General features: G+C 43.1%; 1 protein-coding gene across 6 annotated transcripts in view; it reads right to left on the bottom strand.

Annotated features, from left to right (window-relative positions):
* The window catches only part of TTBK1 (tau tubulin kinase 1), a 105,687-nt gene that overhangs the window by 26,026 nt on the left and 64,964 nt on the right, over positions 1 to 14,697 (bottom strand). For all 6 annotated transcript variants that reach the window (XM_038131483.1, XM_038131484.1, XM_038131482.1 and 3 more), the window contains 4 exons: positions 13,042 to 13,196; positions 12,104 to 12,323; positions 8,545 to 8,720; positions 7,395 to 7,953 (listed from right to left, as the gene is read on the bottom strand). In XM_038131483.1, the coding sequence (XP_037987411.1) occupies positions 7,395 to 7,953; positions 8,545 to 8,720; positions 12,104 to 12,323; positions 13,042 to 13,196 (1,110 nt within the window). The remainder of the gene's footprint in view (positions 1 to 7,394; positions 7,954 to 8,544; positions 8,721 to 12,103; positions 12,324 to 13,041; positions 13,197 to 14,697) is intronic.

Genomic DNA, 14,697 nt, shown 5'->3' with positions numbered 1-14,697 from the left:
TTGAGGAGGAGAAAACGGAGGACGCCAGTCTTCTCAGGGGGCTGTACCTCGGGAGGGAGTGCTGAGAAGGCCTGTCCTCCTCCAACTGAAAAAGACCAAGAAGAGTGGAGGAAAAGGTGTCAGGCAAAGACTTGACTCGCCCCTGGTTTGTGATGCGCATGCTGCGGACATCTTCGCTGGCGGATGAAAAATGCTTTTGCTCTACACAGGGCCTTACTTACTGCTCTCTATGGCTATCAGTTCCCAGGGATGCTATGGGCACCATGGAAGCCTGCCTTTACAGGGGGCTTGCCATGCTCTCCCCAGCCACAGGCGGACCAGAGTGACACCAGCAGCGCCAGGCTCTGCTACCTGTCCCCTCCTCTGGCTCTTCAGGCCACATGCCTCACCTCTCTGTTCCACTGGCAGTGCTCATCTTGGCATGTCACTAGGCTATTCATACATCTTGCAAATAGGTAAGAGTCAAACTCTGAACACATCTGGAAACCGCATGAATGATAAAAGGTGAAACAGTGCTAAAATGATTATGTGTATATGCAAGTGAGGAATTCTCAGGGGCTCTTTCAATGACTCTTACTAAAACTCACTCCAGAGATTTGAAAAAGCAACTTTGGGGGCTGTTAGTAGACTTTTCTTTTCTCACACTTACATTGCTGGCCTCCTGATACATTTTTATATTGAGTACCTGCAGGGGGAGTGTTAATGCTTCCAGTTTTGGTAAGCAGTGGATAGACAGCAGCTGGACAGGCAGGCAGAGTATAATTCTCCTTTCAGTGAGAAATTTAAAACTAAGGACCATAGGAGGACATGAGGAGAAGATGCACTCTTAGGTTTCTTTTCTGCTTCTGTGATCCTGGGATAGCCAGGAGAGGGAGGAAGTACACCCACTGAGGACAGTTTGTGTCAGGATGAGATTGCAGTCCCTACCTTCCCTTTATGCTCTGAATGGAAGAGAGAGGCATTAAAGGAATGACTTCAGATCCTTCACCCTGAAAGTGCTAAGCCCTTCCTTCCCTTTCTACCTCTTTTATGTAACTTTCACAAAGGTCATCAGTCTCAATCTCCAGAACCAGACTTTTTTTCCCTGGAATCACTTTTTTCCCTTCAAGGGAAGGAAGGAAAAATGGGAAATGCATTCCCTTCCTTGTGCTGAATTTCTTTCCAGGAAGTCTCTGCAGGTGAAATATGGAAAGGCAATATTGGATTTTCTTTAAGCCAAAACTGCTCTCCTTACCTTATGGAGATGTTGCCCTTGCACTAGAAAAAGAGCTCAATGTCATCCAGTGTCATCTCTTTCCTGTCACCTTCAATATCTCTGCAGTGCTTTGAGGCAGATATCTTATCTTCAGAAGCGCCTGAGAGCTACTCAGTTTGTGGTTGGCATTAAATGTGAAAAGCAATTATTCACAGTCCTAAATGTACTGCATGTCACTGCATCGATCAGAGTCTCAGATAATAACAATGTAATGCTGTCATACAGAGTACTTGAGAGAGACAAATAAAATCTAGACAGCAGCTCTAATTTCTCAAAAAGACAACCATCTTCTCTGTGCATAGATAGTGCAGAAATTCAGCCCTGGGTGTGCTATTTGCAAGTTGCACAACTAAGCATTACTGGAATTTTTATTCCTAATTTTTGTTCAATGTTTGGGTTCGGCATATTGTATTACTCCCAAGGTATATATAATCTCAATATGGTAAAGACTTCTCAGATCTCAAAGGATCATTCCAGCTACCCAGAGAGACCTCCTCTACAGCACAGGACCAAGGAACTTGCCCAGGCCACAAAGAAGCAATTACAACACCCTGTCACTAAGTGCATTTTAGTATTGTTGCCTCCAGGATGAAGCTGAGCTTACAGACATGCCACCTTTTCTCATTGATGCTCTAATGCTTACATTGCTCAGTCAATGCTGAAGGTGCTGCTCCCCTTTATCCCTTTGCAGCAATCAGGCTGGACCACCTTCCATCAGGCCTATTCTGCTCTGTCTGGACAGGGTCAGTAGAACACTTTGTATGTGAAGTCCCAGGAGAATGTGATGTTGATAGAACTCAATATATTTTACAGATATAAAATGTAATTAGGAATGTCTGCTGAGCTTAAGGTTTTGATTGCTATTACCTGATAGATATTTATATATAAAGAACCTATGTGAATATTACTTCCACTACCACCTTTTGCTGATCCTTTATTACTAACACGTGAATGGACAAGGACCCTGAATCTAAAGAGTGTAAGAGGCCAACTCTACATTCATCCTTCTCCATCAGCTGACAAGCTTCTCTTCTCATGTGGAGGAAAGACAGAGGAGCTGACTGTCGAAGAATCCCATCATCTACAACAGGCATCAAACGCAGGCAAGTGGGAATTACACTGGGTGAGGAGCAATGAGTCTTCCCCTCTGCCAATGCCCATTTCTCACCACTGAGAAATGGTCCCTCAGGTCCCCTCAGAGCAGCCCACAGAGGATGCTGTAGAAGGCAAAGGAAACCAAGACACACAGTTGCTTTTCCCCTGCTGCCCTCGCAAGCTCGAGACACGGACAATTTTAAGCAAGTCCACTTGTGGCACTCTCCTGGCTGTGTGAGAAAAGAGACTGAAGATAGCATCAAGATGATTTTAAAGAGTGATTTTTAACTACACAGCTGACTGATGAGGAAAAATATACTAGTGCCTCTTCACACTGGGACCTTTTCTAACAGATGAACTCTAGGACTCTAAGAATCAGACTAAGCAAAATGCTCTCTAAACCCTGAAGAATATATTCAAGGATAGGTAAAGCAGAGTAGATATCATCTTCCGCTTTAATTTTTCACTTCTCTTGTGGTTTTTCAGATGTGACATCATTTGGACAGGCATGTTTTAGGCAGGTGAATCCCCAAACATTTTGTACAATGCCAGCTGCATTAGCAGCAGGGGAGACTGAGAGTCAAGGAATGCCTATGAGCACAGACCTGAGCATAGTCAGAAATAGTTTCTAAAATTCATACATGTATGAACACTTGTAAGTCTTTTCACTGCAGAAGGCAGCAGTAAGTTGCCATCCCTGTCAAATATCAGTGAATTTATTCAGCATACTTAAGAACTTGACAGATTTTAAAATTATATTGCGAGGGTTTAAATTATTTCCAGCAGTAACAGCAACCCCATGTCAGGATTAATAGGTAAACAGAAGTGCAGCTTCAATCTTTTCTTCCAGTCATTCTTTATCTATTTCTATAGCTTTATCTGCACACTAGTGCCTAAAAAAAACCCCTGAGTCTTATTAGGTCATCCCTGAAATTCATGCATTAAAGTAAACCCTTAGAGCTCTGTTAAAACAGATGTACTGAGTGGAGCACAGAGAGAAGGGCTTGAACAGGACACAGTTTCTGTTCTCCCTTTATACCAGGTCTTCCCATGAGATCTGCGCTCCACTGCAGCCATTTTCTTGTCATCTGAAACTGGGAGATACCTAATATGTGAGAATATTTGGGTCAAAAACTCCCCCAGGCTATTCAGAGCCTCCTCTGTACTTCCCTTTCCTCACAGCAGCATCTGATCATGCTGTGCTCCCTCCTACACCCACAGAGTTTTAACGAGGACAGCACCATCTCTCACATTTGAGCTACAATATCTGTCTTCCAAAAGACTGACATATTTGAAGAAACATCTCAGTTCCAAATGAGGATAACTCAGGGAACTAAAGGCTGGTCAGCCTGGAAAGGACACGGAACAAATCCTCCTGGAAGAAGGCATTTCCAAACATATGAAGAAGGTGCAGTCAACATGGATATATGAAGGGGAAATCATGTCTGAGGAGCCCAAGAGCTTTCTGTGCTGAGAGGACTGGGTGGGAGGTTGTTGATCTTGACTTTAGTAAGGTTTCTGAACTGTCTCCCATAAAATCTTCATAGACAAAACAATGAAATATGGGCTAGATAAGTAGATAGTGAATTAGACTGAAAACTGTGTGGGCTCCTGGTCATAAAATACCGTGTTTGGAGAAAAAATGTCCAGTCATTAATGGTGTAGCCAGGGGCTGATAATGCAGCCACTACTATTTAACAACCTAATCAGTGACCTGGGTGATGGGACAGAGTGTACCTTCTGCAGATTCACAGATGACATCATATTGGGAGGAGTAGCTGACACACCAGAAGGTTTTGCTCACATTCAGAGGTGCCTGGATAGGCTGGTGAAATGCAAAAAAGGAATTTCACTAAGTTCAACAAAGGGAAGTGGGGAGGAACAGAACACACTGTGGGCCACCTGTTTTGGAGGCAGTTTGACAGAAAAGTACCTGGAGGTGGTCTTGGTGGACTCCAAGCTGAACACAAGCCAGTAAGGGGCCTTGTGGCAAAAAGGGCCAACGGCTCCTCAGGATGTGTCAGGAGTGCAGCCAGCAGGCTGAGGGAAATGGTCCTTGCCCTCTGCTCAGCACTGGTGAGTCACACCTAGAGTGCTATATTCCAGTTCTGAGCTGCCCAGTACAAGAGACACGTGGACACTCTGGAGATAGTCCAGAAAAGGGTGACAAAAATGACAAAGGGACTGGAAGACCTTTCATTTGAGGAGAGGCTGAGAAAGCTGGGACTGTTTAGACTGGAGAAGACAAGGCTCAGGGGGGTCCTTAACAATATTTATAAATACCTGATGGGAAGATGGATCCAGACTCTTCTTAGTGATGTCCAGTGAAAGTAAAAGAAGAAAGGAACAGAAATTGAAATACAGGAAATTCCATTTCAACATTTAAAAAAGTTTTTTACCGAAACAGTGATTATACACTGGAACAGATTGCCCAGAGAGGTTGTGGAGTCTCCATCCCCAGAGATACTTTGACTGGACACTGTCCTTAGCAATCTGTTCTCCATCTTGGAGCAGAGGGTAGAACTAGATGATCTCTAGAGGTCCCTTCCTCAGGCATGCTGTGATTCTATGACAATCCAGAAGTCACTTTCTTTCTGCCAGTGACAAGTGATGGCTCATAGACTGGAGCCAGAGAATGGAGAAACAGAAGGAAGCATTAGAGCAGGGATCCCCCATTTGCTTTCAGTGAGTATGCTACTGACACCAAGGGATGATCACCAGCTTTTGGGACACCAGAATGAGGTTACAGATGGGTACAATAAAGCCTACGACTTCAGTCATGGTAGTTCAGCATTCAGTGAAATGTTTACCTATCTTACAGGCTCAGTTCATATTTAAAGATAAGGAAGATTTACTCACCTACACACACATACACACACACACAAACACACACACACACAATCACAGTTTTAATCAAACCCAGAGAAGCACAAGCATGGCCTACAGGAAACATGTGTCATGCTAATGAGGCCTTCAGTATTTTCACTAGTTAAGTCCTTGGTCAACTTCTTATTAGTGTCCCAGCCATCTGTCCCTCCATATTTGCTGCACCTAAGGAAAACAGGTTTCTACTTTCCTTTAGGCACCAAGTCCCTTTGAGAGTTAATAGCTAGTTTTGTGACAGCAAATGGAAAAATATGAGTATCACTGCACAGCTGCAGTGGTAACTGAAGGATTCAGACATCAAAGGAAGAATCACTAAACCCCAGTCAGCTAAAGAAGTCCAGTGTTGGTCTGTGTGTACAAAGCTAGGCCACAGAGTTAATAGAGGGTATTTCAGAACATAAGAACAAAAAAAATGCAGTCTGCTGGAGAACAAAGGCTGCCTAATATATTAGCAATATTCACCCCCAATCCCATTATTTTACCTTTTTTGCCTGCTTTTTAAATATCACTGTGCAGTGATAAGAAGACTTTGTGCTGCATCATATCCAACTCCCCCAGTCATTTCACATTGGGGTGTATGTGCTGTGGACAAGAAGGCTCTCCAGGCTTCTTGAGCCACACTAAATATGTCAGTGAAGTGTCCCTGCTGTTGTTTACAGCTGGTTCTTATCAGCTGGCTCTTACCATGTTCACTGCATCTTGCAGATCTTGCAGATCTTGCATTGACCAACCCCCAAAGTGTACAGACCACAGCAAATTCAGACACCGACCCTTCCAACTCTGCCAATCTTGCCTTATGCAATTTCTAGATACCTGGAGCATTCAACATATTGGCTTTCTACAGCAAACACCTCTACCTAGGAACCTTGCAACTGGAATGCAGTCTCTATGAGAAGCACATGCTGCTTCTGTTCCATGCTCAGCAGGACAGCCCTCGTGCCTACCGTCAGCATTTCTATCCTTCCTGTAAATGCTCATACACCTTAACAGGGAACAGCTTGCCTGGTGATTTGCAAAGATTTGCTTTGATTCTTTTTACATAGATTCTTGTCTCATTCATGGTTTTCTTCTTGTATCTCTTGGGGATCCAGAGAAGAGAAGATTCTAGGCAAGACCTGAACAGAAGGATGTTCTTTTTACATGCTCCAGGTCCAGTGAACACTTCCTTGGAGAATAAGCTCAAGAGGAAAGCAGAAACTAAATTATCATCTTCCAGACAGGAACAGGCAGACTGCACTGTCATAGGAGGGTATCCCTGTGTACATGACTCAAAACTTGCCTGCTCTTTGCTTTGCTTATGGATCCCATGCGCATGAGAGATCTTCATCAACACATAAATACAAAAAGCTCTCAGGGGAACAATTTGATTGCCTCTTGCACTGAACACTCTGGGACAGCCTTCTTCTTAAAAAAGAAGATTAGGTATGACAGGAACTCTGTGCCTAGTGTATCATATTTTTTCAGCTAATCTAATAAATCACCTCCCACTAAAAACTGAACTACTTTATAGCATCAGAAGACCATAGGAAAAAAGCAAAACTGAAAGGAAAAAGGCCCTCTACAACTCTATGGAAAAAACACAATAGGTAAAGAACATTTCTTTGAGTAAATACATGGTAACAGCAATGCCTCTCACTGAAGTAAGGTTGATGAGATGTATGTGCTGGCTACTCTGAGCTTTTTATTAGGTATTTAGAAGAAAGATTAATTTTAGAGAGTTAGTTTATGATTTGCATTGCTTTGGGGCTGTGCAGTGCTGATGTGTGATTAGATTAGAGGTCATAATCTTGCAATACACTCCTATAGTTGCTGAGAAACTATGTGGAGATTTGCTAGCAACACCTCCATACAGCTAAGCAGTTACTAACAAAACTCTGTGGGAGAGCATAAGAGGGGTGACTAGAGATACCCAAATCACAACTGTGCTCTCCTCTTGTCCCTGTACCAAAATGGCTGAAAGATCTTCATAACAGTGTGTCCTCAGAAGGACATCACTGGCTTTTGGGAGCACTTCTAAGGTGTTCACAACATTTGCCAGCACTGTCAGAAGAGTTTTACAAGAGAATCCATGCTTGGAATCAAAGACTTCTCCAGCACAGCTGAGGTTTCCTAAGATGATGCTATGATAGGCAACAAGGTACAGACCCAGGCATCTTACCTGTCTCTGAGGACCAGTAGGTTCAGATTCTCGTCTCCTTTGTCGGAGAGCTGGTGCTGAATGTAAGGGGGAGTGGGCTGGACTTCCTGTCTGCTGTTCATGTCTACTGTCAGACACTGTTTGAGAAGGTCCTTCATGTCTATGGGAACTGTCCTCCTCAGTCACAGGCAGCATACCCCGACTTCGCCCATCATGAGTCTTCGGCCTCACTGCAGCATCTGCCCCCAGGCGCCTTCTCTCTTCCCCATCTTCAATAGGCCTTAGTTCCTCGGGCTCCTCATCCGTGGTTCCAGAGGTGCTTGGCTCAGCACCGGGGTGGAAGTCCTTCAGCTCTGTCTCCTTATCAATGATAACCCACTCCTTGCTGTCAAAGTCCTCCTCCTCCGCCAGCGGCACCGAGCGGAAAGCGTTGCTGAGGGCTTCGTGTTCCACGGACGCGGACACGTCCATCCTGCCGCTCGCCTGCCGGTCAGCCTGGCCAGTATCGATGGACAGCATCTGGGCTGGCTGCGAGGAGCACACGAGCCGTGAGGGGGAGCCAGGGATGTCCATTCGAGACCTAGGGACACAACAAGAAGCCATTCAAAACACATCGGGTTTATGGGTAACGACAGGGACCATAAGAGAACACCTGTACAGGCCTTTCTTACTCAGTTCTTGGTACACTTCAGAAAGGCTTAAACAAAAATATTTCTTTAGAACCTGCAATGGTGTGAAGAAGTGCTTCAGTATGACAGTCAATTCAGCATTTCTTTCCTCTGTACCCCTGTAGACAGGATGATAATAATTTCCCCCAACAACACTTTTCCCCTTTGTTAAGTTCTACTCGCTTGTGAAAAAAACCTCAAAGCATGTTCTGATCAATGTTTCTCATTTGGCCTGCATCTGCTGCCCAGATTTTAGGACAACTGCAGTGTGTTTTCAACAAGGATCATCCAGAAGCCTTGCAGACTCTTCTGGGGAAAGCCTTCCATGTGTGAGAGATCAAAATTTTTGACAAAGAAAGGGGAAGTAGAGAAAGAGGTGAACCGAAAGTCAATGTAGATAAAGTTGCAAGCATTGGCTGCTGATCTAATGATTAGGTTGGTCTCAACAGTCAATCCTCAAGACTCTGCTAAAAGCAGTAGGAGGCTACAGAGGGTGAACAAACCTTCTTTCATGCGGATCTGCTTTTCCATCAGCTGTGGAGAGCCGCTCTGACTCGGGGCTGTTGACGCGGCGGTAGCGGAGGGAGCGCACTTGTGCGGTCGGGGACTCTGGAGGCACTCGGACAGGGGAACTGGGGCACACCCCGTTTCTCTGCTCCTCTTCCACCATGCACTGAGTCTGGAGGGGGTAAACACAAAGAACTTCAAGATCTGGCCAAAGACATTAGCAACACTGTTGCTCTGGACTTTGTCCCAGGATACACTTTCAGCTGTATTTTCACAATCTACACAAGCAATGTCTGAAGGGAGGCAGGGTCCCTCTGCCCTGGCAATCAGCTGGTATTAAAATAAGGTATGGATTTCAAATCAATTCAAATATTTAAACATCTTTACAAGGTGGCCTATCCATTTCAATTACCCTCAGTGTTGATCCAAAGGAGTTTTCATGGGTTAACCTACTGCATACACAAACCCTAACTGCTTATCCAAGATGTCCAAGAGCCTTGTTTGTCAACATTCATTTAAGCAGGGGCCATGCATTACATTGCAATGTACAAACTTTTACATCTGGTCTTACTAAAGCATCTCCTAATTACCAGGGTAGTTTGTGTTTTTGTTTGTATTTTTTTGTGTGTTTGTTTTAATCTTGGTCCTTTAAACAAAGTCTTCTATGATATCCATTCAACCACAACATCTGTAAGAGCTTTCCACAGAGCCAAGGTCATGCAGGGTGCTGAACCTGCTCATGGACACTCTATCATTCCATATTTCCTCTTTCATATTGCCTTATTAAATTTGATTTTTTAAAATTTAGCAGCAAACAAAACAGCAAAAGTAGGCGACCAACACAGCTGCCCTCTGCCTTCCACAGTGCTGATTTTCCTTGGAAGAGAGGGGCAAAAGCACAGCAGCAGCAGCACAGGATTTGCATTCAACACTGCTGTGTTGCCAGTCATGCAGCATCAGCTGCTACACACTGCCTGTGTGTGGGGAACTGTATGGAGAATGCTTACCCTTCTCTGCCCTACTTTCCCTTGTCCTTCATTAATGCCAGAGGGTCTGAACACAAGCAGCATCTCAGTAAAACACTGCTGATCCAGACAGTTGCCTTCGTGCATGTGATGTGTACATGGCAAGTCAGTCAGTGCCCATAAATTAGCAGACCTAAACCACCCAAGCTGGAGTTGGAATGCATAACTAAAGAGCTTTTGCAGCTAAGGAGAGTGGAGGAGAACTTTCAAGCATTAGAGGAAAAGCAGAATAGATGATAATGATTTAATCTGTAATCCAGTCATGGCCAGGAGAAGGTTAGCAACAAACAAAGGTCAAATGTGTTTGTGAAGGGAGCAAAGTGCTGATGTAACTGTTGGGTAGCATCAACTTGGTAAGATTCAAGAGCAGAGAACTGGGGGATGGTGTGGGAGAACAGTGACAGTAATTCTGTCCTTAACACAGACATGGGAGAAGTGGGACAGAAGGAGATCTGAATTGTTTACATGGAGAAGTAAGGATGATCTTAGACAGTTATTAGGGGAAAAAACATGGCAAGCTCCACTCATCTCCTAAATACAAAGAGCAAGACAGGGAGAGCCAGTTATTTCTAGTGCTACAAGACTGGAAGATGAAGGATGTGATGCTGTGCATAGCAGAAGGGTGTTGAAACACCAGTGCCCTTGTGGTTCTCATGCCTCAGATTACAAGAAGAGGTAGAGCTGTGCCCTTAGGTATCAAATTGGAAGCATCCTTCTTTTCTCACATAGTGACTGTTACTTAAATAAAAACTAATCCTCTCTCAGAGAACAGTCACACTAAAGATAGTAAGTCTAGCAAAGCAAAAGAACAGGCAAGAGTCAAACTAAAGATAACAACCCTCAAAGAAAGGACTTCAGCTTTGGAGAGCTTGCTGCCCTGGGCTCTGCTGCACAGGCTGCTGTAGCTACAGAACCTGTCAGAGCTGAAGTGCTCACTGCCATGCTGAGAAACTCCCTAAGCTCCTTTGGCAGCAACCTGACCACAAATTGCACAGTGCCTGGCACGAAAGTCACCTGGCTGTGCTGTGGAGCTTCTAGGAACCTCTCCTGCCTTTAGCTGCTGTTATGACAGGACTTGTGAATAAGGTACCTAAGACATGACACACAACTAGCATGCAGAAAGGACTCCCCTGTGTAAAGTCTGACTGAAGAGCATCAAGGCACCTGGTGGTAGAAATGCAAAGAAAAACACACAAAAGTTGCTAGGATTTTTCTGTAGTACTCTTTTTTTGATGTATATATATATATGTTGTGTGAACAGAACTATCCCTCTCTATCAGGCTTTTCTTATTTCATACACCTTCAAATGAAAACTTGTGGGAATGCAGAGTTACCAGTGAGAGATGAAGTAATATGAACTTCATTCATGATTTCTCAGTGTTGGGGAACGTCCCTGCTGATGTTTCATACAGATAACACATTGATCTGAATTATTTGCACTGGAGAATTTTAAGTAAATTAGATTATTTTTTTTGTCCATGCAAAATGTTTTCTAATAAGACTAAGGATAGTGGAGATACCTATATTGCTGAAATAAGGACTAACTTTGTACTAGTAGAGACTGGAGTGAGTTCTGGTCAGCCCCAGAAAACTAACAGACTTAACATGCCAGTCTACAAATGTCCATTAAAGACAGGTTTGTGATGTGAATCTGACAGGCCCTGACAACATTTTAAGTCTGATGAATGTTTCTCTGCTAACAGATTCTTGTATGTATGTATCTGATGACCTGCCACTAATACTAATTTAATTGCAATGTGTAAATTCACCTTATTAATAAACTAACTGTCAGATTCTTATACTTGACATTTATCATGGAGTCAACCTTCGCTGGGGATGCCTCCAAGAAATTAGGTAACATTTAAAAGAAAGGACTGAGAAACACCTTAGAGATTATAAGGAAAATCAATTGAAGCATACATTTTATGTAAGCTAAAAAAGCTTAATATGATCTTGGAATGCAGAAATATAAGAATATTAAGGAATGGTTTCTCTCACTTTTCATAGGGGTGAAACCATCGTTAGATGCTCCCTACAGATTTTCCTACCCTTAAAAAGGAAGGTTAAAAAAAGGAAGAGAAAAATGACTGATGATTCAAGGTACAGAAAAATACAGCTTATGAAGACATCTCTGATTACATTTATTTATCCAAGAGATTGGGACACAATAAAATTTTCGTTTTTAATCTTCATGCCTGGGACATTTCTGATATTGTACCAGCTATGCAAGGACTAGAATTTCCTTGATTGAAGTATCAAAATCCTAGATAATGATATGATGGTAAAAAAGATTCACTTTAGCATTACTGGCCCCCGAAATCTCACTTGCATAAAGATCTAAATTAATCCCAATGGCTTTTACTCTGCGAAAAAATTCCTTGTAATTTCCCCTTGCCACAGGAGAATTCTTCAATGCTTTTTGGGCTTACTACATAGCATGCTACATCAGTGGATCTGAGTAGCTTCCAGCAGTCTATGAAACCATTGCCCTACATCCAACAGTCACAGGAGACAAGGAAATGTTCTTTACTTTGCTGATGCTGATCCTGAGTTTGTTGCGATTCACATCTGTCTCTTCCCAAACTTCACCCTCATTGAAAGCCGTGTTTGGAGCCTGACCAAGGCCTTCCACGGGCCTCCCTGACAGGATGGGAGGAGCATTCTCTTGATCACTCAAATGTTCACCCTGCAGGACATCCTCGGTGTTCTCACGGAGCAGGTCCCCGGGTACCGGAGTGACATTAACCACCCTATAAAAGAGACAAAAGAAAGGTAAAATTATCTGTATAAAGAAGGCAGCTTATTACACCACCCCTCAGGAATTCCTCAGCAGATTTTAGGCTATTACTTAGTTGAAAAACAGGCAGTCCCAGATGTGACATCCTGAATCAGAACAGGAGGATTCCGTGTAATGAAAATTACAAAGGCAGTGGGATGGATCAGTGAAAGCATCTTGGGACCCTTGATACACAGGCTGAAAACTTCTTCACAAGTGTCCATCACACCACATTGAGCTGTGAAGAAATCTCTTCTTTTGCATAAGCAAATGAGGCTTACTAGGCCTCATTACCTTATGTTATCTTCCATAACATTACTAGGGATTATTGTTATCCCCTAATGTCAGCCCCCCAAAAGTACCAAGATAGACCAGCGAACCAGGCCTTATCAAACCTGTTCTACTTGAACTCATCTGTACCTCTGAGCATCAGTCTCTGTGTACCTTTGTAGCAGCACATGAAACACATTGTAAACAGGCCGAGGAGCTGTGTTGGAGGTGTGAGCAGTGCAAGCACTCAGCTGTACTCAGCTCACTATCCACCACCACAGCCATAAATTAATATAAAAAGTCAGATTAAGTGGTGCCTCCCAAGCTGTTCCAACTTCCCAGAATCATAACGGCCTTGAAATCTTTAAAAAAAGAACTGAGCTTGTTGTCCACTGTTTGACTGGTACAACTACAACACTCACCCAAACATGGCTGCTGTTTGTCTGGTGTTCTGCTGTGGTGGAGTTGAGGTGCTAGTGGACAACAAGATATCTGTACCAGCCTTCTCCCAGTCAAAGGCTTCATTTTCAGTGATGCCCCTCTCCTTCATGCTGTTCTCGAAAACCGACATGATTAGCTGGAATAGATTTACATGAACAATTTCTGATAAGTATGTGAGAGTGGCTCTAACCAAAAATCTGAAGTATGTGCACGAGGACCAAGTGCATCTTATAATCTCCAGTTTGCCTGTGAAAAGTATTAAAAATGAAAGGAAAACTTATGAAATTGCAGCAGTTGTTTCTCAGGTTGGTTTTGGCTTCATAAGTAAAATTTCTTCAAACCTACAAAAGAAATGCATGCAACATTTTGACACTGATTCAATGAAATCTTGCAGTTAGCTTGTTACTCCAACTATAAATCCGTAACTTCAATTCAGCTTTCCTCTAGATTAGACAGTACATTATGCAGAACAGTACATTTGATATGCAGAGTTCAAGGGCTGCCAGAAGACATAAACAGAACAGGAAAAGGCAGTCCTAGGATGCAGACTCATTGCAGTGTCTGGCTCAAATATGGCTTAGTCAGGAGCCCTACGTTGTGTTCAGTGTGCACGATGTGGCCTGACACACTTGGCTGCCTAAGAAAACAAAACTCTAGAAAGGATGATACAATTTTCTTTATAAGATGGCAGGTCCAAATGCTCATGGCTGATGTGCTCTATGCTTGCTCCTTTTCTAAGAACTGGTATCCTCTAGGAGAGAATGAAACTACTGTCAATAGTTCTCCATGCATCAATGCATTAGCAGAGAAATCTGATGTTCTGCTGTCAAAAGGCAACTGGATGCTGTAGGCTAACAGAGCTGTGAGATACTACATTTCTAATAAAATTATTTAGCTAAATAATGCAGAACTGACAGGATTCAGCTTGTCAGTTTCCCTCTACAGGAAGAGGCAATGTGATGCCAAAAACATTCAGCTTATGGTGTAGAATCAACACTAAGTTATGAATAAAATTTAGCATGAGCAAACATCCTCTTTGCAACTATATTCCAGTTCTGTTTATCAGCATGATCAGAAGGACAGGAAAGCCTGCCATTTCCCACTACCTTCCAAACTGCAGAAAAATGCTTATTTGCAGCTTTCAAATGAGCCAACTTTTTCCTCCTTTCTGAGACCCAGAACCCTAGAATCAGAAGCACACTCCTGTGGTAATGCTACATTTGATTAACAGAATTTCCAGAGCTGGCTGTCAGTCAGACCAAGGCACAGGAAATTCTTAGGATTGTATTTGTTTTCTGACTGCTACTTTGGAAATGATTACTGTCAAGTATCTTTTAGAAATTAATATCCTCACAAACTCAAAGACGCCTTGCAAGAGCTCCACACATTTGTAGACAGATGCCTTTATAAAAGCCATACTGGCTTCTGTTCATTAGATCATCCTCACCCATCTGTCCACTAATGCCAGTCTTATCACAGCTTTTGATTCTTTGTGATGGACATGTCAGTATCAGGGAGTGGTATCTTGTGAAGCTATTTAAAAATTGGTACTGCTTCTGCCACCTTCCATTCCTTTGACACTGAAGCAGTCTGAAGTAAGAAACCACATGATAAAATTAGATGTTCAGCTGTCTTAT

Source organism: Motacilla alba, chromosome 3 (assembly GCF_015832195.1).
Source record: "Motacilla alba alba isolate MOTALB_02 chromosome 3, Motacilla_alba_V1.0_pri, whole genome shotgun sequence".
Taxonomy (NCBI): Eukaryota; Metazoa; Chordata; class Aves; order Passeriformes; family Motacillidae; genus Motacilla; species Motacilla alba.
This window is presented reverse-complemented; position numbering and strand designations above follow the sequence as displayed.